Below are 23481 nucleotides of genomic sequence, written 5' to 3' on the forward strand. Positions count from 1 at the left end.
GGTGGAGGGGTTCAACGTCAGGATCAGGTATCTGTCCCCGTGCAACAGCAAGTCCCGATACAAGCTTCGGCAAGCACATCTGTTTCCGCATCTGTCTCCGCAGTCGATTCTACAGGGGTGTCGACGCCCATAGTTGCTGTGTCACGTTCAACGAACCCATTCACACCCGACGCCCCAGATGGGGCCACGGGAGGTGCTAGCAGTACCTTTACACCACCTAGAATAAATAAACTTGTCTTTCAAGAGTCAGCACATTCACGTACACCTAAATTCGTAAGTGAACGTACGCTTAAAGAACTCCTTGTAAATTGTAGATATGATCTGGTGGTTGGTAAAGAGGATGAAATGGTCCTGGCATCATTACGTATCAGGCGAGCCGCAGAGTATTTAGCAAGGTTACCAGGGATGATTACGCATCTAGATAACATATATCATTTTGTTCAAACAGGACGAGATCCAGGATGTATTAACAGAGCTATGGAATTCCAGAAAGTAGAGATACAGGGGGAACTGTTACGTTTCCTCATAAATTGTGTGATCAGAAATCAAGACCGTCCGGGGGTAGACCCGAATGCAATGCTTATTCTTACAAAATGGAGTCAGAATATATCAGAAGGGAGACACGATAAGCAAAATTGTATAATAGCCATGTGCCGAAAAATCCGTAAAGAAATAGAGCGTATTCATGAAGAGAGATTGGGAACAGACGAGTTTGAGCAAGATGAAGTGTCCGAATCAGGGAATCCCGCAAGACAGTCAGAGACCATAGCCTATGTAGGCAGAGGAAGATCCTGTGAAAATACTAGATGTTTTTCTGATCCCATACACTCAGTATGCCCGAATAATAGCAGAACGTATCCGACGCCTATAATAAATCTGAAGTCTCCTGAACATTCGTTTCAAGCCGCAGATAAACTACTACGAGAACGAAGGGGTTACCACCTCCTCGATTCCATGGATGAGCAAGAATTAGCCAGATCAGCTGTTCACTGGATTGACAGTCCTGAAAAATACGGTGATGAAACCGTAGCACACACGTTTTTTAATCTCAGTGCAGATGAACAACGTTTAGCTGGAATATATATGATTCAGCAACTCCTCATATTATATAAGAGCCAACATGCTGACCCTGGTCCTTTACCTGATATATTAACGGAACTACTCACAAACAGATGGGGAGGTTCTAGTAACAAGCTAATTAAAGAGATATTAGTGTCACGTAAGCAGTATGTCCTTTTTGTAAGTCCGGATTCTCTCTCGCTGCCCCGCAGAGAAAGAGCGCCGTACTATAGGGATAGACAAAACCCCCTACGAGAAGTGCACCCAATAAAAGGCGAAGACAATGAGTTTCACCGTGTATTTGTTTACACACCCATATCAAAAATGGAATTATTAGAAATGAAAAAAGTAGTACCTAGTCATGACAAAGACCCAGCGGGTTTCCACCGAGAAATTAAAGACATGTTACTGATGGGAGAGTACACCTTTCCTGATATTATGACGATATTAAAGGTGCTTTTGCCTGCTGGCATTTATGAAAAACTGAAAGAAAAAGAGTGGGAAGTGGGTGACCAAAAGATAGACTGGACAGCATTAGCAGAGGAAGAAAGGGGCCGAACTGCAGGTTCAGGGCTCGGGGATAAAGTTAAACTGTTACCAGGTTTACTAGTACAGGTACTGCCACGTTTATTAACTACAAAAAAGGAAGATTGGGGTGCAATCACAGCCTGCAAACAAAAGCAAGATGAAGACACAAGCGATTATTATGCTCGATTTGAAAAATGTTTTGGTATAAATAGTGGTATAAAAGCAAGCAGTGACTCATATCCACATTTATTTGTGACAAAATTAGTGGAAAATGCATTGCCTCCAGTAAAGAATAGAATATTGAAATTCGAGAGTACCTGGCAAAGTAACACTCCGTCGCAAATGCTACAAATGTTGCAGTATCATCACAATAGAATTAGGGATGAACAAGAACACGAGCATAGACGCATGAAGGATACAAAAATGAAAATGCTAGTTTCTCAGACAGTACCAGCAGATGGTCACAAAAAGGGTGTGACACATTCTGGTGATTCTGCAGTTCCTGTAAAGGGAACCTGCAATTACTGTAAACAACTGGGCCATTATGTACACGATTGTCCAGTCCTGAAACGTAATATAGCTATAGGTATTGCAAAGGAGAGACCACGATTAGTTAGACAAGATCAGAATGAACAAGGAGCTATGCAGCATGGACAGTCCATGCCAGTTCAACAACAGTCCATGCCAGCCTCACAGCAACCCATACAGTTTGTGCCAGCTGCACCACCGTTGCCTGCTACTGCCACACAAACCACAACACGACAAATGTATCAGACTGCACAGTATGAATACCCTGAGTATCAGCGTTACGCATGAACCAGCCTAGAGAGGGAAGTTGACTTACCGCTTATCGAGATTCCTGTAGATCAAGAAGGACCTTATGTACATAGTGAATTATTAGGTCAAGATAGAAAATTCTTACTCGATACAGGGGCAAGTCGAACAACCATAAAACGTAGTGAAGTTCCAGGGGCACCCCTCTCAGGCTCTCAAAATGTTTCCCTTGGTTTTTCAGGAAAACCTATTGTTAATGAAGTATCACAGCCTCTACCACTTACGATAGGACCTTTGACACGAACTACAGATTTATTGCTTACTAAATCATGCCCAGAAAATCTGTTAGGAATTAAAACTCTGAAAGCACTAGGAGCCATAATATGTTGTTCTCCGGAAGGAGTAAGGTTGTTTTTACGTGATTTTAAAGGTCACTATGTGTCTAGAGACATGGATCCCCGACTACAGACTTTACCAGTACATCTATGGGCACAAGGCCCTACGGATGTTGGCTGCATGAACATTACACCCTATCGAGTCACACTGAAAGCAGGAGTGGTACTACCACGAATGCGACAATACAAGTTACCGCATGATGCTGTAGTGGCTTTGCTGAAAATCATTGATGAGCTGATTGCCCAGGGAGTAGTTGTAGAAACAGACTCCAATGTATGTAATTCACCGATAATTCCGATTCTTAAACGAACTGATCCTACTGCCCCACCAGTGTACCGATTGGTTATTGATTTGCGTGAACTAAACAAGTGTATTGTACCACAATTCCCTGTGGTCCCTGATATATCATCATTGTTGACAGCAATTGATTCCGAAGCAACATTCTTTACTGTAATCGATCTCAAGAATGCCTTTTTCAGCGTCCCAATAGATCCGGAAAGCCAATACTTGTTCGGATTCAGTTTAAATGGGCGCAGCTTTAAATTCTCACGCGCTCCCCAAGGATTCACAGAAAGCCCCAGCATTTACAGCCAAGCACTGAAACGAGAACTTGACAGTATCCACATGCCAGTCAATACTGCACTGCTTCAATATGTCGATGATCTGCTGATCACAGCGAGAAGCGAGCCAGAATGTGAAAAAGCTTCTCTGACAGTTTTACATTTTCTAGCCGACAAGGGGCACAAGGTGTCTCCTTCTAAGCTGCAATTCTGTGTCCAGCGAGTTATTTATCTTGGTCACTCGCTGTCCAAGGAGGGAAGGCAGCTTACACCAGATCGCATCCAGTTAATTGCTAACATGTCAATACCCCAGACGCAAAAGGAGGTGCGGGCTTTCATAGGCCTCACTTCATATTGTAGGCAGTGGATCCCTCAGTACGCATTTCTAGCAAAACCACTCATTCAGTTAACCACACAGGAGGCAGCCACATCGACTGTTCTCCCTTGGACTCAGGAACATACACAAGCTTTTGAAAGCCTAAAGGAAGCTTTATGTCAAGCACCTGTTTTAGCAACACCATGTTATAGCAAACATTTTACACTCTTTGTTACAGAACGCGAAGGTACTGCCTTGTCAGTACTCACTCAGGATCAAGCAGGATCACGCAAGCCATGTGCTTATTTTTCCAGTACATTAGATCCCGTAGCTCAGGCTTTGCCTGCATGCCTGAAATCAGTGGCAGCGACAGCTTTAGCAATCAGACAAAGCGATGCCATAGTGTTAGGACATCCATTGACAGTACAAGTACCACATGCAGTAGAGGTTCTTGTGAACCGAACACAAACACAACACTTGACCATAGCAAGACTTACCGGTTATGAACTGACATTGTTTCAACCACACATAGAGATCCGACGGTGTAATACATTGAATCCTGCTACACTATTACCTGTAATTGGAACAGACCCACTAGCTCATGATTGTGTTGAAATCATTGAAATAAAGACGAAACCTAGACAAGACTTGACAGACGTTCCATTGTTAGATCCAGACCTGACGTTGTATGTAGACGGATCGTGCATGAGAACAAGTACAGGAGATTTAGTGGCCGCGTATGCAGTCACAACAGACACCAAAGTTATTGAGACAAATTGTATAGATACTTTGTCAGCCCAAGCAGCAGAACTTATTGCTCTAACACAAGCCTGTATTCAAGCCACAAATAAGAAAGTTAATGTATACACTGACTCACGTTATGCATTCGGAGTTGTACACGACTTCGGCGTGCTGTGGCGAGAGAGAGGTTATTTAACTTCCCATGGTGCCCACATTCAGCACGGACCCCTCATTCATGCTTTGTTAGACGCAATACATCTACCCACTGCTATATCGATTATGAAATGTAAAGCACACACGAAGGTTACTGATACCATTTCTCAAGGCAATGACTTAGCTGACAGAACAGCTAAACAGACTGCTCAGAATCGCACATTAGACATGACAAAGCCAATAGTTCAGACACCAACACAGTGTATGACAATTAAGGATCCCGCACTTGACGTAATTGACATACAGACACATGCCACAGCAGAAGAAATAAAGAAGTGGACTGAACTAGGAGGGATCCAGACAGATCAAGGATGGATGACGAAGGAGAAATCTGTATGGTTTCTCCCTGATTCCATGGTTCAAGCCATTATAGCTACAGTTCACAGTCCAGCACATTTAGGAGAGAAGGCTATGCTAGACAGCATTCAGCACATTTGGTTCAACAAACATTTACGAGCAGCAGCTAAACAAAAAGTTCGTACCTGTATGATATGTTGTCAGTTTAATCCAGGAAAGAGTGTTCCCGTAGAGCAGGGTGGATTTCAGCCTCCTGACCATCCTTTTGAAGTCCTCCAGATGGATTATATTCAGATGGAACGTTGTCGAGGATTCAAATATGTTCTCGTAGTTGTCTGCGCTCTCTCCCGTTGGACAGAGGCGTATCCCGTATCAGATTACACTGCCCCGACTACTGCCAAGCAGCTAGTTCGAGAATTCTTCCCACGGTACGGTTTACCACGTGTTGTATATTCAGATAACGGTCAGCCTTTCTCATCCGAATTAATGAAACATGTCTCACTTTTGTTGGGATATCAGTGGAAATTCCACTGTGTCCGACACCCCGAGGCAGCAGGTCTCGTGGAACGACATAATCAACTTTTAAAAATCAGACTGTCTAAAATATGTCAGGAAAAAGGTGTGGACTGGATAGTAGCCTTACCAGTTGCGCTATTTTACATGAGAATGGTAGCACACTCTCGAACAGGGCTATCCCCTTATGAGGTGATCTTTGGTAGACCACCGAATATGTGGGGGACGCCTATACCGCGTAAAATAACTGATGTTGACTGTAATATGCTGACAGATTACCTGGCTTCCTTGATGTCTGCACTACAATCTTGTCGTTCACAGGTAGTCGCAGCTTTTCCCGACAACACCGAGGTGAAACCTCATGATGTAATTCCCGGCGATTATGTTCTCGTCAGGAATTTTGATCGGAAAACCCAACTGGAGCCAAGGTGGAGGCTTCCTAAGTTGGTCCTGCTGACGACCAGAACAGCTGTGAAGATCGAAGGGAGAAAAGGCTGGGTGCATTCCAGCCATATCAAGAAATTTCATGGACTTCCTCCTGACACAAACAGTACTCCCCGTGTGTCTTCCCCCATTGACTCAAAGCTACCCTTGGCTGAGGCCAGTAGCACCGAACTCTATAAGCAGAAACTCAGGTTCAGATCCAAACTGTCGGACGATTTGATTGTTTAAGTCCTCTCCAAGGTGAAGCGGTTGAATCTGTCCCGACATGTATCCCTTAGGTCTGAATGATGTAGAGTCCAGAATCATAATGAAACGACATGCTTATTGTAAATTACTGCGTAGCCACTGTATTGTGACTTTATTAATTTTGTTTTCCTTGAGTTTTTTAATAGTTACTGCAAGTATATTGTTGCATATGTATTATCCTGTTTCTAAACGTGCTTTCAATATAACTGATGAACATTCTTTTAGTGAATTACCCCCACATGAGTTGTCCTATAGACTTGCGCTGCGCAATAACACATTCATTAGTATGTTACATCATTCCCATCAGACTAGTAATGCCACCAATTGTTGGGTGTGCGGCCGACTCCCTCCCTATCAGAATAACAAAGGAGTTCTGCCTTTCTTTCCACATCCGTTCACACACAATGGCTCCTGTGGAGCATGGTTTAGTTTATTAAATTCCATAGACCCAGACACAGCAGTTTATCAACAACATTGGATATGGGGAAATCTGAATCTAGTTTTATTCAAAAGTCTGTCACCCTAATAAGGAGGGTCACCCCAGTAGAACAGGAACTGATTTAGAAAATGAAGTGTATAAATTAGGTAATTTTACGCCTAATCTTATGATTTTGAATGTCAAATCCGAAGTTGAACTAATTCTGCCCACTATGTCTGTATTTCCAGTTAAGGGTGAATTATGTGTGAGAAAAGTTGGTTCCATACACATGGGCCATAGCCAATGCGTTACTACAGTAGAATATAGTGATCAAGGTAAATCTTCATTTAGAGCTTCTCGCCATTCTTACTTTATATGTGGTCAGACTGCATATATGCGTCTGCCTCTAGATTGGGATGGTACCTGTTACATAGCATTCCTTCTGCCACCTGTTTTCCTAGCTCCCCCTGATTATTATCGAAATGTTCATTTAGTACACAAAAGAGAGCGTAGAGATCTCCCAGTTGTCGATTACACTGAGACGGCATGGGACAAGTATGTAGATTTCAATAAAGGTATCTTTCCCTATATAGGTACCATATCAAATAGTAAGCTGATACGCAGACTCACCAAGACTCTTGAAGCTGTAGTAAACGAGACTATAGCCGCCCTAGGCAATCTGACAGAGGAACAATCAGTGATGAGAATTGTTGTTCTCCAGAATCGTCTTGTCCTTGACGTCATCCTGGCCGATAGGGGCGGAGCTTGCAGGGTCATCGGATCCAGCTGCTGCATATTCATACCAGAAAATTCGCCATCTGTATATAAAGCTATAACACGCCTTCATAAGATTGTAAGCCAGATACACGAAAATCCAGGCACTTGGACGTGGTCCGGGTGGTTTTGGAGTGTGATATCAGCCTGGGGATGGAGAGTTCTATCCTTCCTAGGTATTGGCCTTCTTATGCTCTTCAGTTGTTGTTTATGCCTGCAATGTGGACCAGCGATTTGTGGTCTGTGTGCCACATCATGCATTCCATATCACAGTTCTCGTTCAAAACACCGGAAGAAGAAGGAAGAAGAAATGATGCTCCATGAGCAAATCGATGGAATGATGAAGATTGATATCTCTTGAAGGGCAAGTAGGGGACAAGGAGGGAATGTGGAAATGTGGATTTTCCTGATCAGTTATGTCCCCTATCTTGGACCCCAACGGTTCTATATGCATGTTACAAATACATGTATGTTCCCTCCAGTTCCAGTTTCTAAGACGCAAACATATGTGTGTCTACCGTCGACATGTTCTCTGTCAGATCCGCCATCAATGGGCTGGATATTCGATTCCTAAGTATGAAAGGCCACTGACTTTATATGGCTAAGTTACTCCATTTTTACAGTTCAGGCAAGTAGGCCCGATTCTGTCCTCAAAGCCTTTCCCTGCTCTCTGTCTCTGACAGCTTCAGCTTGAGATCGCATCTGTATCCATGAACTTTGTCCTACTCCCTGTGCAGCTAACGGTGCCTGCCTCGGCCAGTTTTCGCCTGCCTGCCAAGAAGCTGTATTTCACCTTCGAATTATCTATTTTGCTCTCCAGCCGATGCATTCCTGTCTAGTGATTTAGGTAAACATTTCCTTTAGCTCACAAGCAAAGGACTCAGCCTTTCCGTCCTCCTGCAAGTGATTCATAGCCCTGCTGCCATGGAAAGTTTTCTGCCCCTCGCATCTCATATAGACACTTAGACGTTTGTGCACGCACACAGTCAGTATAGACTAGATTCTGTCCGAGAGTCCTTCCTTGTGGATAACATAGTTCTTTAAACATAGGATGTTAGATATGATTTGGGATTAGGTTGACTTGACCCCCCAGACTTCTTGTCTCCACATGTAGAGCTAAATGTCAAGTCCCCTTCACCCCCTAGTTGCACGTCACTCACACGTCATGCTGCTGCGCGCGCATCTATGTCAAGTATTATCTTATAGATCCACCTATGTCTGATAATCCTAACCAATCATGTTTCTTTTATTCCTTATTACGCCTAGTTTCGATTACGCACCTGTTATGTCACTTTTCTTATCAAATGTTACGCCTTCTACATTCGTTTCATTGTAATGTACTTATTATAAAAATGCATGTCTGTCAATAAAGTATTGTACTTCACTTCCTGAACCCTCGTGGTGACGGAACCTGAAGGCCGCGACTCGAGTCGGCCATTTTTGATGGAATAAAGCCCATTTAGAAAACCTCTTATACCACGGATTCTGCCTCTTGTTATTTTGAGCTATTTTACTTTATTTTAAGATTCCGTATGAAATTCAGTCCGGTAAAGAAGATTTTATTTACCACACCTTCCTGATTCAATGGTCCAAGTCGTTATTAACACTGTACATAGTCCAGCACATCTAGGAGAAAAAGCTATGCTAGACAGCATCCAACACATTTGGTTCAACAAACATTTACGAGCAGCAGCTAAACAAAAAGTCCGTACCTGTATGATCTGTTGTCAGTTTAACCCAGGTAAAAGCATTCCCGTAGAACAGGGTGGATTTCAGCCTCCTGATCACCCTTTTGAAGTCCTCCAGATGGATTATATCCAGATGGAACGATGTCGAGGATTCAAATATGTTCTCGTAGTTGTCTGTGCTCTTTCCCGTTGGACAGAGGCATACCCGGTTTCAGATTACACTGCCCCGACTACTGCCAAACAGTTAGTTCGAGAATTCTTCCCACGGTACGGTTTACCACGTGTTGTCTACTCAGATAACGGCCAGCCGTTCTCATCCGAATTAATGAAACACGTTTCACTTTTGTTAGGCTATCAGTGGAAGTTTCACTGTGTCCGACACCCCGAGGCAGCAGGTCTCGTGGAAAGACATAACCAGACCCTGAAAATTAGATTGTCCAAAATATGCAGAGAGAAAGGTGTCGACTGGGTAGTAGCCTTACCCGTTGCACTCTTTTACATGAGAATGGTAGCACACTCTCGAACAGGGCTATCCCCTTATGAGGTGATCTTCGGTAGACCACCAAATATGTGGGGGACGCCTATACCACGCAAAATAACTGATATTGACTGTAATATGCTGACAGATTACTTGGCTTCCTTGATGTCTGCACTACAATCTTGTCGTTCACAGGTAGCTGCAGCCTTTCCCGACAACACCGAGGTGAAACCCCATGACGTAATTCCAGGGGATTTGGTTTTAGTGAGGAACTTTGATCGGAAGTCTCAACTGGATCCTAGGTGGAAGTCGCCTCAGCTCGTACTGCTAACGACGAGGACAGCCGTAAAGATCGAAGGACGAAAAGGCTGGATACATTCAAGTCATATCAAGAAATTTCATGGACTACCGTCAGACGTAAACGACACACCTTGCGTGTCTTCCCCGAGTGACTCTAAACTCCCTTTGGTTGAACTGAGTAGCCATGAACAATACAAACTAAAACTTAGGTCTAACAAGTCAGGCAATTTGATTGTTTAAGTCCTCTCCAAGGTGAATCGGTCGAATTTGTCTCTGACATGTATCCCTTAGACCTGTATAGAGAAAGAAACAAAAGGATAAAGCTGAAACGACATGCGTACTGTAAATCACTGCGTAGTCATTGCACAGTGACGTTATTAATTCTGTTTTTCTTAAATCTTTTAATAATTACTGCAAGTATATTGTTGCACATATATTATCCTATTTCTAGACATGTTTATAATGTTACTGCTGAACATTCTTTTAGTGAATTACCTCCGCATGAATTGTCTTATAGATTTGCGCTGCGCAATAACACTTTTATTAGTATGTTACATCATTCCCATCAGGTTAGCAATGCTACTAATTGTTGGATATGTGGCCGACTCCCTCCCTATCAGAACTATAAAGGAATTCTACCTCTCTTTCCATACCCGTTCACACACAACGGCTCCTGTGGAGCATGGTTTAGTTTAATTAATTCCCTAGATTCGAATTCTGCAGTTTACCAGAAAAACTGGGTATGGGGAAATCTGAACTTAGTTTTACTCAAAGTCTGCCACCCCAACAAGGAGGGACTTCCCAAAAGAACAGGAACTGATCTAGAAAATGAAGTATATGGATTAGGTAATTTTACGCTCAATATTATGATCCTGAATGTCGAATCCGAAGCTACTCCAATTTTGCCCGCCATGTCAGTATTTCCAGTAAAAGGTGAATTATGTGTAAGAAAGAATGGTTCCATACATATGGGCCATAGTAGATGCACCACTGTAATAGAAATTAGTGATCAAGGCAAGTCTACATTTAGAGCTTCCCGCCATTCCTACTTCATATGTGGTCAGACGGCATACATACGTTTGCCACTAGATTGGGATGGTACCTGCTACATCGGATTCCTTTTGCCACCTGTTTTCCTAGCTCCTCCTGATTATCACAGAAATACTCATTTAGTACATAATAGAGAAAGGAGAGATCTCCCAATAGTCGATTACACTGAGACAGCCTGGGAAAAATACACAGATTTCAATAAAGGTCTCTTTCCCTATATAGGTACAGTTACCAATAGTAAGCTGATACGTAGATTAACCAGAACCCTTGAAGCAGTAGTGAACGAAACTATTTCCGCCTTAGGCAATTTAACAGAAGAGCAGTCTGCTATGCGGATTGTTGTGCTTCAAAATCGTCTTGTCCTTGACGTCATCCTGGCCGATAGGGGCGGAGCTTGTAGGGTCATCGGATCAAGTTGTTGCATTTTCATACCAGAAAATTCGCCATCTGTATATAAAGCCATAACTCGCCTTCATAAGATTGTAAGCCAGATACACCAGAATCCAGGCACCTGGACTTGGTCCGGTTGGTTTTGGAGTGTATTATCTACCTTTGGATGGAAGGTCCTATCCTTCCTAGGTATTGGCTTCCTCATATTATTCAGTTGCTGTCTATGTCTACAATGTGGACCAGCGATCTGTGGTCTGTGTGCCACATCGTGTATTCCACCACCAAGATTTCATTCATCACGGAAAAAGAAAGAAGAACAAATGATGCTATATGAACAGATCGATGGATTAATGAAGATTGATATCTCTTGACGGGCAAGTAGGGGACAAGGAGGGAATGTGGAAATATGGATTTTTATGGTCAGTTATGTCCCCTATCTTGGACCCCAACGGTTTCATGTATAAATCACAAGTACATGTATGTTCCCTCCAGTTCCAGTTATGAAGACGCAAACACATGTGCGTCCACCGCCAACATGTCCTCTTTCAGATCCGCCATAAATGGGCCGGATATTCCATTCCTAAGTACGAAAGGCCACCGGCTTTATATGGTTCACTTATGCCATTTTACAGTCCAGGCAAGTAGGCCCTGATTCTGCCATCAAGCTTTTCTTGCCTTCTGCCTCTGTAAGCTTCAGTCTGAGCTCGCATCTGTATCCATGAACTTTGTCCTCATTCTCTGCGCAGCTAACGGTGCCTGACATCAGCCTGTTGCCTGCCAAAAACTGTATTTTACCTTCGAAATTATCTGCTCCGCTCCCTACCCAATGCATCCCTGTCTAGTAGTTTAAGTAAACATTCTTCCAGCTACCGAGCAAAGGGCCCGGCTTCTCTGTCTTTATGCAAGTAATTCATAGCCCTGTTACTATGGAAGATTCCTGCCCTCGCATCTAGTGTAGACACTTAGACGCTTGTACACGCACTCACAGTCAGTATAGTCAGTATAGAATAAGATTCTACTCCAAGAAGGCCCCTCTTTTGGATAACACAGTTCTTTAAACATAGGATGTTAGATATGATTTGGGATTAGGTTGACTTGACTCTCCAGACTTCTGTCGCCACATGTAGAGCTAAATGTCAAGTCCCCTTCACCCCCTAGTTGCACGTCAATCACACGTCATGCTGCTGCGCGCGCATTTCTGCCAAGTATTTCTGCTGACATTGCGAAATTCTTTCATGGAACCACCCTATTATGACATCATACCTGATGACGTTCTTTAGTTACGCCCAGTTACACCCACTTTTGCTACGCATGTATGTTTTATCTTTACTATCAATTGTTACGCCTCCTCCATTTGTTTCACTGTAATGCCTATTGTATAAAAATGATTACCTATCAATAAAGTACGGTCTTCACTTCCTGAACCTTCGTGGTGATGGAATCTGGAGCTCATCGATTTAAATTGATTATGGAATAAAGCCCGTTCCGAACCCCTAATACCACGGATTCTGCCTCTTATTTTACTGAGCTATTGTTATAGATTTTCCGCATCAAATTAAGTCCCGGTAATTAAATTATTTACCACACTGCCAAAAATAAAATGAAACTCAGAAGAAATATAATCACATAAGAGGAGCTAAAGGCTGCAAAATAGAATGGTCAAGAAAGCAAGAGGATGAGGATGAAGGAGAGGGTGAGACAGAGAAAGAGTTGTGTAAAAATAGGTGACTTCTGCTCTAATGTTAAGTTTTCACTCTTCAGAGTTCCTCAAGGCTCCATCCTAACCCATTGCTGCTCAACTTATATGTTGAGCCTTCAAGTGAGCAATTACACAACATGGGATTCTTTTTCCACCGGTACACTGAAGATGCTTAGCTGTACCTGAAAATGGACTGCACAAATAAAATCTATACCATACCCACTTGCGTGTCACCGGTCTAGGCATGGGTGAGACATATACAACCAAAAGATCCTGTAAAAAGGCTGAGGAGCAGATGTACGATGTTTTTAGTGGTCGCAAACAAAGCGGTCGCACATGGAAAATCAGGCTGTTTGCGACCAATATAAGGAGTTGTACAAACCTGATTTATTAATGACTCGAAAAATAGGGTTTGCGGGTCACTATTGGGAAGGGGTGTGCCAAGGGCATCCCTTCCTAATAGTGAGTCACTGAGGGATGTATGATTGTTTTGCGACCGCAAATGTGGTCACAAAACAATTATAGTTTACAGCCTACTTCAAGTAAGTGGTAAGCCACTCGCAAACAGGAAGGGGTCCCCAAAGGACACCTTCCCCTTTGTGATTGGCAGCGAAAATGTTTTTTAAGAGCAGGCAGTGGTCCCACAGACCACTGCCTGCCCTTAAAAAATGATAGGAAAACTTTTCATTTTTTTTCTTTTAAACACATCCCCTTTTCCTTTAAGGAAAACGGGCTGCATTTGAAAAACAAAACGTTGCTTTATTTAAAAAGTAAACATAGACATGGTGGTCTGCTGTTCCCAGCAGGCCACCATCTCTGTGAGTGCTGGCCATGAATTCCTTAACCAGGATGGAGGAGGGGCAGGGTCTCTTTCTAGATCTGTGTCAAAGACCCTCACTGTGGCCTGTGGTGAATAAACCGGGTGTGGGGCTGAAAAATTCTGAAGCCTCTGCCCAGTATTAAGAGAACAATTAGGGTCTATTACTCTGTCAACATCTGTAAAGGGACCAGGGGAATGTACAACTTGGAACAGCTACAAACACAAAGGAGTAGAGGGGTGGACTCTCCGCCAGCTTTGGGATTAAGAGTGGACATTTGTAGGACTTTTTTTAAGTGGGCCTTGTTTTCTCACCTGTAATAATATTGAGGCCTCTCTTTGTATCACAGTTCTCATAATCGTGCACAATGGGGCAGTCCTCGGCCTCCTCCTTGATGTTTGATGAAACAGCAGGTCTTGTGTCTACCATTACTGCCAAAAATAAAATGAAACTCAGAAGAAATACAACAACACAAGATCATCTAAAGGCTGCAAAAGAAAATGGTCAAGAAAGCAAGAGTTTGATGGAGAGTGTGAGAAGTTGGCCTGGTATATGATGTTCACTAGTTAAAGTGACCACCTTGTACCATGCCAAGCAACCCTTATGGTGTGGTTGTAAGTCAACCTTTTCGGACTAGCTGCCCTAGTGGTAGCGTAGGCTAAGCAGCCTTTGAGGCTAAACTCGTTAAAGCGTGTTAAGCAAGCTGTTTTACCATATGTAACCCCCCTTTATACCAATGAAAGGACACCACACAGATATATATTCAAAATATATATTTATTTATTACTCAAAGTATCCCCTAGACTCTTTATGAGCACAGGAGCACAAATCGTTAAACAAGAAAGTATTACAATATACAGAAGTTGCACTTTATATGGATGGGCCCTGGTGGCCACTCAAACCATATACTAAAATAGTGGTATAAGTACCACGAACAGGAAAGGGAAAAGGCCTAGGGCCTCTAGAATCGCTGGGCCTACAAGGAGCTAACTTCAGTTAGTGACCCGGAGGTCCACGGGTCGCGTGTGCAGTGAGGAAAGTTAGACGCGGGCTCCCATAGGTTTTCAATGGGTGCGTAAAAGTTCAAAAGTTACTGCTAGAAGGGTCTTCTGGATGGACTACGAACTTAAGACTTAAAACACAGACACTAGAGATGTTTCTCTACACTTGGGCACCGGAGTGCCAGCTTTACCTCACCCACAGGAAGCGGGTGCATAGGTCTCGAAGTGCGTCGGGTTTCGTCTATCTGTTCAATGGAGCCTGATGACAAAGATGCTGCAGGCGGTCGGTCCAGAAGAGATGCGGTGGATCCAAGAGTGGATTGGAGTTGTAGAAGACCTGAAAGCAGAGGGGACAGTGTTCACAGTCACTAGCCAGTGACCGGCGTGGCACCAGGTAGGTACCAGGCGATGTCGGGTGCAAACAGGTGATGAGGTGTAGCTTGTCTCCGCAGCCACGTGGTCCCTGAAGGTCGACGACGTCCAGGAGTCGGTTCACGAGCTGTCCCACGCAGGCTCTCGCTGTCGGCGGTGTCGGCGACTCGAAGGAAGCAAACAAGCCTTGGCAAAGGCAGGAGTCGCGGAAAGTAAAGAAAGCTGATTGTTCTGACCAGCAAGGTCAGAGGGGCTGCTCCTTTGGAGAGCAGCAGGGGCCAGTCTGGAGCAACCAGACCAGCATCGTAGTTTTCAAGGTTCGTCACCAAAATGGCCACTAGCCAACGGGCCAGGGACCGGGCAGGTGCGTCGAGATGCAAAGTGCAGAGGGGCCCCACGCAGATCGTGGAGATGCTGGAGGGCTCACCTTTGGTGCAGATGCTGCTCGGATGTTGGGCTTCTCAGGACCCAAAGCACAACTTGGAGGGAGCCTCTGTTGTCGCGCTTGCAGCTTGTCGTGGGTCTTTCAAGATGGCTGGCTCCACGTGTCTCGGTGCCTCCACGGGTTCCTTCTTTTCAGGGACTGTGGATCGGGCGGTGAGAGGTCTGGAGGTCCAGGTCTTGTCGGGCTCTGGGCTCGGGCTCCGGCAGGAGGCGGCGGCAAAGCAGACGTCGAGTAGCTGGTTGGTGCTTGCGTAGCAAGATGGTCACTCCCTGACCATAGGGGAGATTTCCTTCTGTCCTCTGTGCAGCAGAGCGTCGAAGTTCCCGTCTTCTTCTTTGTAGTAAGTTGATTCCAGGATGTCTGAAGTCTTAGGACACAGCTCCTACCTTTAAGCGGATTCTAGGGGCCTGACTACCTGCTAGGTCCCTCCCTAAGGGTGGGACCAGGAAGGGGGGTGGTTACACCCCCAATCCTTTGTCCAGCTCGCCCCAGGTCTGGGGCTGGTGTGCCCCAGGACCGGTTTGAACTGGCATATGCACCGAGGCTCCTTGTGAGCCTCAGGCATGTCTGATTCCATTTAAGCCCTACCTGACCAATACACAAAATCCTGTCTGGGGTGGTGCACGCACCTTCCCTGGCAGGAAACCCTTTGTCCACGTCTCCCAAGCTGGAAGGACTCCCAGCAGCAGGAGGGCAGACTTGTGTCTGTGGTGGCAGCATCCATTTTGTGGAGCTGAGGCTATGTCTGATTTTACCAGGGATTCAGGTACTGTATATGTCGTGTCCCTCTAGAAGGGTGGAATGCTAACCCCGTCGCCAGAATTGGCGAGGGGTTAGTATTCCAATTCGTATGACACCTTACTCGACATGTTTTGATAAAGCCAAACCAAAGATAGCATTCAACCGCGAGGTTCATAATGCACTTAAGAGTATATGGTATGGCGATATCTGGAAACGGTAGAAGGAAGTTGTTCCGACCACTGCAGACAGGCTCAGCTCATGCCAGAGCACCATCTCACATGGAACCAAGCAGTCTGCCTTCAGGATTGTCAAGGCCTGCCATAGGAGTGACTTATAGGTTAACATGTGTCCCATTTAAGGTTAGGTATAGGTATACTATACCTAAGTAAGAGGTGGTTACACCAACTTACCCCAGCTGAGTGATCAGCCAGTTGTGTCAAATTTGTTAGGCCAGTCCAGGGGTGGCACAATGCATGCTTCAGCCCCTGGTAGGCCTTAGATACACCAATGCCCTGGGTACCTAGTGTACACTCGGACAGGGGCTCACAGGGTGATCTAGTTCCAATGGGTTATGTACCTAGGGTACATGGAGTCCATGTTAAAGAGAGAGCAGACAGGCTGAGACCCTGAATGGCAGGATCTCAGGCCTACTAAGTCGAAAAACCAGCTAGACACTAGGCAAAAAATTGGGGGTAACCATAGTCAGATATCCACCTTCCTACACAACCCCCCCCCCCCCAAACGAAGGGAGATAAGGCTGTCCTTGACCAGGTAAGCCTCTATTGCCCAAGTGGCCATATAAGGAAGAACCAGCACTGGCATGGTTACCCCCTGTCTCATGGTCCACTAAGCAATCCCTCACCCTAAAGGTATCATAGGGTCTCCACCATAGGGAATCTCTACCTTTGGTGTGTCTTTGCAAAGTAAAAGGCTGGTGTGGAGATGGAGTACTGAAGTGAGGGTCCTCAAAGTGAGGTCTCAGCTTCCTCCAATCATCCTCCACCATGGATGCCTTTCTCTCTTTAGCTGAGTTGCACTGTGCTCTCAGGGTCAGCCTCTGGCTACCTAAAGCTGGAGGCTGGGTCCCTTTTGTGGGCTTACTGGAGGGACAGGTCAGGTTTGGGGCCCTAAGGTCCCATGTTTGCCTGTGCCCAACAGAATCCCTCTGGTGGAGGTACCTAACTACCTGTAAAGGAGATCCCTCAGGAATGTTTTTACCCATCACCTGGCTAGGGCTACTAGTCAGGCAATCCTCATTCTTTTGATGGGGGGGTTCTTGTGGACAGGGGCCCTCTTGGGGTCCACTGGCCTCCCTGACCTCCGCAGCCCTGGGCTGACAGAGGCAGGGTAGAGAGAGGCAGGCTACCTGCACCAGACTGGGTCCCACCTTGGAAGGGGCCACTGACATCAGAGGCTCTGCCAGGCCAGGCCTGGCTACCTCTGGGGCAGTTCCTTCACAAGGGGTGAGGTCAGATCCCTGAGGAGGCTGACCTTTTCCTAATGTCTGGGGAGAGGGAGACTTTTCTTCCTCCCCACTACTCTCTGTTTGTGTGGAGTGATCCATAGTTTCAGGCTTCACTACACCTATGTCAGTCTGAGTATAGGCTGAGACCATTACAGCCTTGCCAACCATTTCAGGGGGCACTCAGTTTGTGCTTGAGCTGTGACTGTCACAGCTCTGCCAGTCTCTACAGGGAAGTCTGTCTGTGCCTGGGCTGTGGTTACCACTGCCCTTCCAACCTTTCCAGGGAGGAAATCTATTTGGACAGGGATTGTGAATGGCACAACCCCACTACCCTTTTGTGAAAGGGATACCATTTTAAAATGGGTGTCTTGTTCAACTCCAGCCCAAGCTGAGAGTTCTAAGTCATTCCCCAGTAAGCAGTCTACAGGCAAGGTTGGGGACACTGCCACCCTTTTAGGGCCAGTGACACCTCCCCAGCTGAGACATACCTCTGCCATGGGATGACTGTTCTGTTTGCCATCAATGTTAGTTACCTGGTAGGAGAAACCAGGCAAAAGCTGCTCAGAGGGAACTAGCCAATGGGCCACCATAGTGATGCTAGCTCCAGTGTCTCTGTAGGCCTCAGCTTTTGTACCATTGATGTAGGGCTCCTGTCTGTACCTACCCAAAGTGTTGGGACAGACAGTGAAGTTGGCAAACCCCATGCCACCATCACAGACAAGAGTAGTTGCTGTAGGGAAATTGGCTAAGCCAGGGTCCCCCTGTGTTCCCCAAGTAAACCCACCCAAATTTCTGGGGGCACTCCCACCACCTGGGGGATTACTGCTGACAGTAATAGGTGGTGTGACAGGAGTAATTGGAGGAACAGTTTTGGTTTTAGCCTTTGGGCAACTGCTGTCAGATTTCCAATGCCCAGGAATTTTACATTCATGGCAGTAAGACTTTTTACTTGTGGTAGAGGAGGGAGCTTGGGACCCACCACCCTGTGTGGAGTTTTGGGGCCCTGAGGAAGATTTCTCTTTGGCTTTATCCCCACCCTTCTCTTGAGGCTTGGTGGTATCTTTCTTCTGGTCACCACCCTGGTTTTTAGGCCTGATCCTGGTCCTGACCCATTTATCTGCCCTCTTTGCCAATTCTTGGGGAGAGGTCAAATCTGAGTCTACCAGGTGTTGATGGAGAAACTGGTTTTGACAATTACTTAAAATCTGCTCTCTCATCATCAAATTGTACAATCCTGTATAATCAGACACCTTACTTCCCAGCAACCAACCCTCCAAAGCCTTAGTGGCACATTCCACATATTCAGACCAGTCCTGAGTCTGTGCCTTCCGGGTATCTCTGAACATTAACCTGTACTGTTCAGTGATTAAGCCTAACCCATCAATCAGGACACTCTTCAGGGCTCTGCAGTTTCTGACATCCTCCTCTCTAACAGTGAGGAGTCTATCTCTGCCTCTACCTTCAAAGGAGAGCCATAAGATTGCTGCCCACTGGTCTTCAGGAACCTGCTGCACTTTGCAGGCTCTCTCAAGAGCAGTCATCCACTTGTGGATATCATCCCCACTTTTGTAGGGGGGCACAACCTTGGACAGGTTCCTATTGTCAAAGACCCTATCTTTGTCCTTAGGGACAATGCTGTCACCAGTGGGTATAGACCCACTCTCTCTAGGTTGCCTAGCCTTGTTCAGTTTCTCTTCCATCAGGGCTACCTCTAGCTCCTGTCTCCTGATCCTCAGCTGACCTTCCTTCATTCTGGCCTCATGCTCCCTCCTCTGAGGGCTGGTCATCCCCCTTCTGGAGCGACCTTGAGAGCCTCTAGAGGCATGAGAAGTATTAGAGTCACCTGAGTGATTCCTCTGCCTCCCAAACCCCTGGTTAAGTCCACTAGGGAGATCCAATGGGGTGATCCCATTGTCAGTCCCAAGTAGCCTTAAGTTAGCTGGGCCACGTATAACACTTGGCTAGTTCTCCCTTCATCCCCACTACCATCTGTATCAGTACCCTTATCACTTTCATCCTCTGTAGTGTGATTCTCATCTAAGGGGTGACTATTGGAAAGGGGTACTTCAGTAGCATCTTCAGAAGGGGGGCCTCCTGTTCCAGTCCCTGAGGGTCCTGACTGGGAGGCTTTCTTGAGAGCTCTCTGATCCTCATCAGCTTGTAAGAGTTCTCTGAGTTCAGCAGAGGTAGGGTTCCTGGGCTGTTTAAGGCCCCTGATATTTGCCAACTGCCTGAGCTCATTTTGATTTAGGGTAGCACAGATGGTTGGTGCCCTCTGGGGGTCACTCTCGACAGAGATGGGTACATTGGACCCCTCTGCCCCAGCCATTGCTCTTAAGTGTGGGTGGATATGTTGCAACTACCTACACTTGGGTTTTCCTACTAAACCTATCTAGTAGTTGTAGTCAGGGTGTGCTACTCCCTTTGCTCTACAACAACTAAGTTCAGTAGAACTTAAGTATATCTAATCTTGTTTTATATGTACCTACAGGTACCTGTATGATCTTTCAATTGGTAACGAAGAGATTACAGAGGTAAAACACAGCAAGCTCAGATCCAACCGCTGCTCACCAATGTGAGAAGTTGGCCTGGTATATGATGTTCACTAGTTAAAGTGACCACCTTGTACCATGCCAAGCAACCCTTATGGTGTGGTTGTAAGTCAACCTTTTCGGACTAGCTGCCCTAGTGGTAGCGTAGGCTAAGCAGCCTTTGAGGCTAAACTCGTTAAAGCGTGTTAAGCAAGCTGTTTTACCATATGTAACCCCCCTTTATACCAATGAAAGGACACCACACAGATATATATTCAAAATATATATGTATTTATTACTCAAAGTATCCCCTAGACTCTTTATGAGCACAGGAGCACAAATCGTTAAACAAGAAAGTATTACAATATACAGAAGTTGCACTTTATATGGATGGGCCCTGGTGGCCACTCAAACCATATACTAAAATAGTGGTATAAGTACCACAAACAGGAAAGGGAAAAGGCCTAGGGCCTCTAGAATCGCTGGGCCTACAAGGAGCTAACTTCAGTTAGTGACCAGGAGGTCCACGGGTCGCGTGTGCAGTGAGGAAAGTTACACGCAGGCTCCCATAGGTTTTCAATGGGTGCGTAAAAGTTCAAAAGTTACTGCTAGAAGGGTCTTCTGGATGTACTACGAACTTAAGACTTAAAACACAGACACTAGAGATGTTTCTCTACACTTGGGCACCGGAGTGCCAGCTTTACCTCACCCACAGGAAGCGATTGCATAGGTCTCGAAGGGCGTCGGGTTTCGTCTATCTGTTCAATGGAGCCTGATGACAAAGATGCTGCAGGCGGTCGGTCCAGAGAGATGCGGTGGATCCAAGAGTGGATCGGAGTTGTAGAAGACCTGAAAGCAGAGGGAACAGTGTTCACAGTCACTAGCCAGTGACCGGCGTGGCACCAGGTAGGTACCAGGCGATGTCGGGTGCAAACAGGTGATGAGGTGTAGCTTGTCTCCGCAGCCACGTGGTCCCTGAAGGTCGACGACGTCCAGGAGTCGGTTCACGAGCTGTCCCACGCAGGCTCTCGCTGTCGGCGGTGTCGGCGACTCGAAGGAAGCAAACAAGCCTTGACAAAGGCAGGAGTCGTGGAAAGTAAAGAAAGCTGATTGTTCTGACCAGCAAGGTCAGAGGGGCTGCTCCTTTGGAGAGCAGCAGGGGCCAGTCTGGAGCAACCAGACCAGCGTCGTAGTTTTCAAGGTTCGTCGCCAAAATAGCCACTAGCCAACGGGCCAGGGACCGGGCAGGCGCGTCGAGATGCAAAGTGCAGAGGGGCCCCACACAGATCGTGGAGATGCTGGAGGGCTCACCTTTGGTGCAGATGCTGCTCGGATGTTGGGCTTCTCAGGACCCAAAGCACAACTTGGAGGGAGCCTCTGTTGTTGCGCTTGCAGCTTGTCGTGGGTCTTTCAAGATGGCTGGCTCCACGTGTCTCGGTGCCTCCACGGGTTCCTTCTTTTCAGGGACTGTGGATCGGGCGGTGAGAGGTCTGGAGGTCCAGGTCTTGTCGGGCTCTGGGCTCGGGCTCTGGCAGGAGGCGGCGGCAAAGCAGACGTCGAGTAGCTGGTTGGTGCTTGCGTTAGCAAGATGGTCACTCCCTGACCATAGGGGAGATTTCCTTCTGTCCTCTGTGCAGCAGAGCGTCGAAGTTCCCGTCTTCTTCTTTGTAGTAAGTTGATTCCAGGATGTCTGAAGTCTTAGGACACAGCTCCTACCTTTAAGCGGATTCTAGGGGCTGGACTACCTGCTAGGTCCCTCCCTAAGGGTGGGACCAGGAAGGGGGGTGGTTACACCCCCAATCCTTTGTCCAGCTTGCCCCTGGTCTGGGGCTGGTGTGCCCCAGGACCGGTTTGAACTGGCATATGCACCGAGGCTCCTTGTGAGCCTCAGGCATGTCTGATTCCATTCAAGCCCTACCTGACCAATACACAAAATCCTGTCTGGGGTGGTGCACGCACCTCCCCTGGCAGGAAACCCTTTGTCCACGTCTCCCAAGCTGGAAGGACTCCCAGCAGCAGGAGGGCAGACTTGTGTCTGTGGTGGCAGCATCCATTTTGTGGAGCTGAGGCTATGTCTGATTTTACCAGGGTTTCAGGTACTGTACATGTCGTGTCCCTCTAGAAGGGTGGAATGCTAACCCCGTTGCCAGAATTGGCGAGGGGTTAGTATTCCAATTCGTATGACACCTTACTCGACATGTTTTGATAAAACCAAACCAAAGATAGCATTCAACCGCGAGGTTCATAATGCACTTAAGAGTATATGGTATGGCGATATCTGGAAACGGTAGAAGGAAGTTGTTCCGACCACTGCAGACAGGCTCAGCTCATGCCAGAGCACCATCTCACATGGAACCAAGCACTCTGCCTTCAGGATTGTCAAGGCCTGCCATAGGAGTGACTTATAGGTAGGGCTCCCGGTTTTCCGTATTTACGGATTTATACATATAAATACAGACGGAAATCGATATTTCCTTTGTCTGTATTTATATTTATAAACGGTAAAATACGAGTAAATGTTGCCGCGCTAGTCTCCCGCCTCCCGATTCCTGCAAGCAAAAACCCGATGCCTCTGGGTTTCAGCTGACAGGGCAGTATTGTGTAATGTGCTAATTCTTCCAGCAATAGTCGGAGTGGCGATGCAGGGGCTCTAGAAGGGGTGAACAACCAACAAAGCCCCATTAACAAGCGAATGGTCTTTTAAAGACCTGTGAAGTGCTCGGGGGCGGCTGTGTGTAAGCTGTTTCAGCCCGGGCTGCCACAAACGTGGGGGAGGGGGGGGGGGAGGTACGCACTGCCAGCAACCTGCCAGGCCAGTGCACAACTCTTGCATTCTCCTGCCACTCAGAAGAGCTGGCGAGTGGGTGGCCCTTGCCGCAGTAAAGCTACAGACAAACGGGCACAGAAATTTTAAAGCGCACCTCATTACACCGCATAATGGGTGTTCTGGGTGTCGCCCTTTCATATGCGACATGTCTCACGAACATCTTGTGCCTTGGAAATCCTTAGCTCTTGAATCCTCTGTATGAAAATGAGAGATTCTGGAGGATAACAATTGATGTAATCTCTCTTCGTAATCCCTTTGCTTTTAAAATGCATAAACTGTAAATGCGTTTGTATTTGAAGGAAAGGGGAGGGTGCAGTCTTGTTGTCAGGTCAGTGTCTGTTGTCGTAGATCTTGTCTCGGCTGATAGTGCGCTAATCCACCTGCCTTATCTTTAATG

The 23481-nt window shown here is 46.2% G+C and overlaps 1 protein-coding gene across 8 annotated transcripts in view; it reads right to left on the reverse strand.

Annotated features, from left to right (window-relative positions):
- The window catches only part of LOC146839074 (uncharacterized), a 100016-nt gene that overhangs the window by 24616 nt on the left and 51919 nt on the right, over nt 1-23481 (reverse strand). For 5 of the 8 annotated variants that reach the window (XM_085603084.1, XM_085603081.1, XM_085603083.1 and 2 more), the window contains one exon: nt 14017-14133. The exons of the other annotated variants lie outside the window; for them this stretch is intronic. In XM_085603084.1, coding sequence (XP_085459210.1) covers nt 14017-14133 — 117 coding nt within the window. The remainder of the gene's footprint in view (nt 1-14016; nt 14134-23481) is intronic. 8 annotated transcript variants of the gene reach the window in all.

The sequence above is a fragment of the Triturus cristatus genome, chromosome 4_2, assembly GCF_964204655.1.
Source record: "Triturus cristatus chromosome 4_2, aTriCri1.1, whole genome shotgun sequence".
Taxonomy (NCBI): domain Eukaryota; kingdom Metazoa; phylum Chordata; class Amphibia; order Caudata; family Salamandridae; genus Triturus; species Triturus cristatus.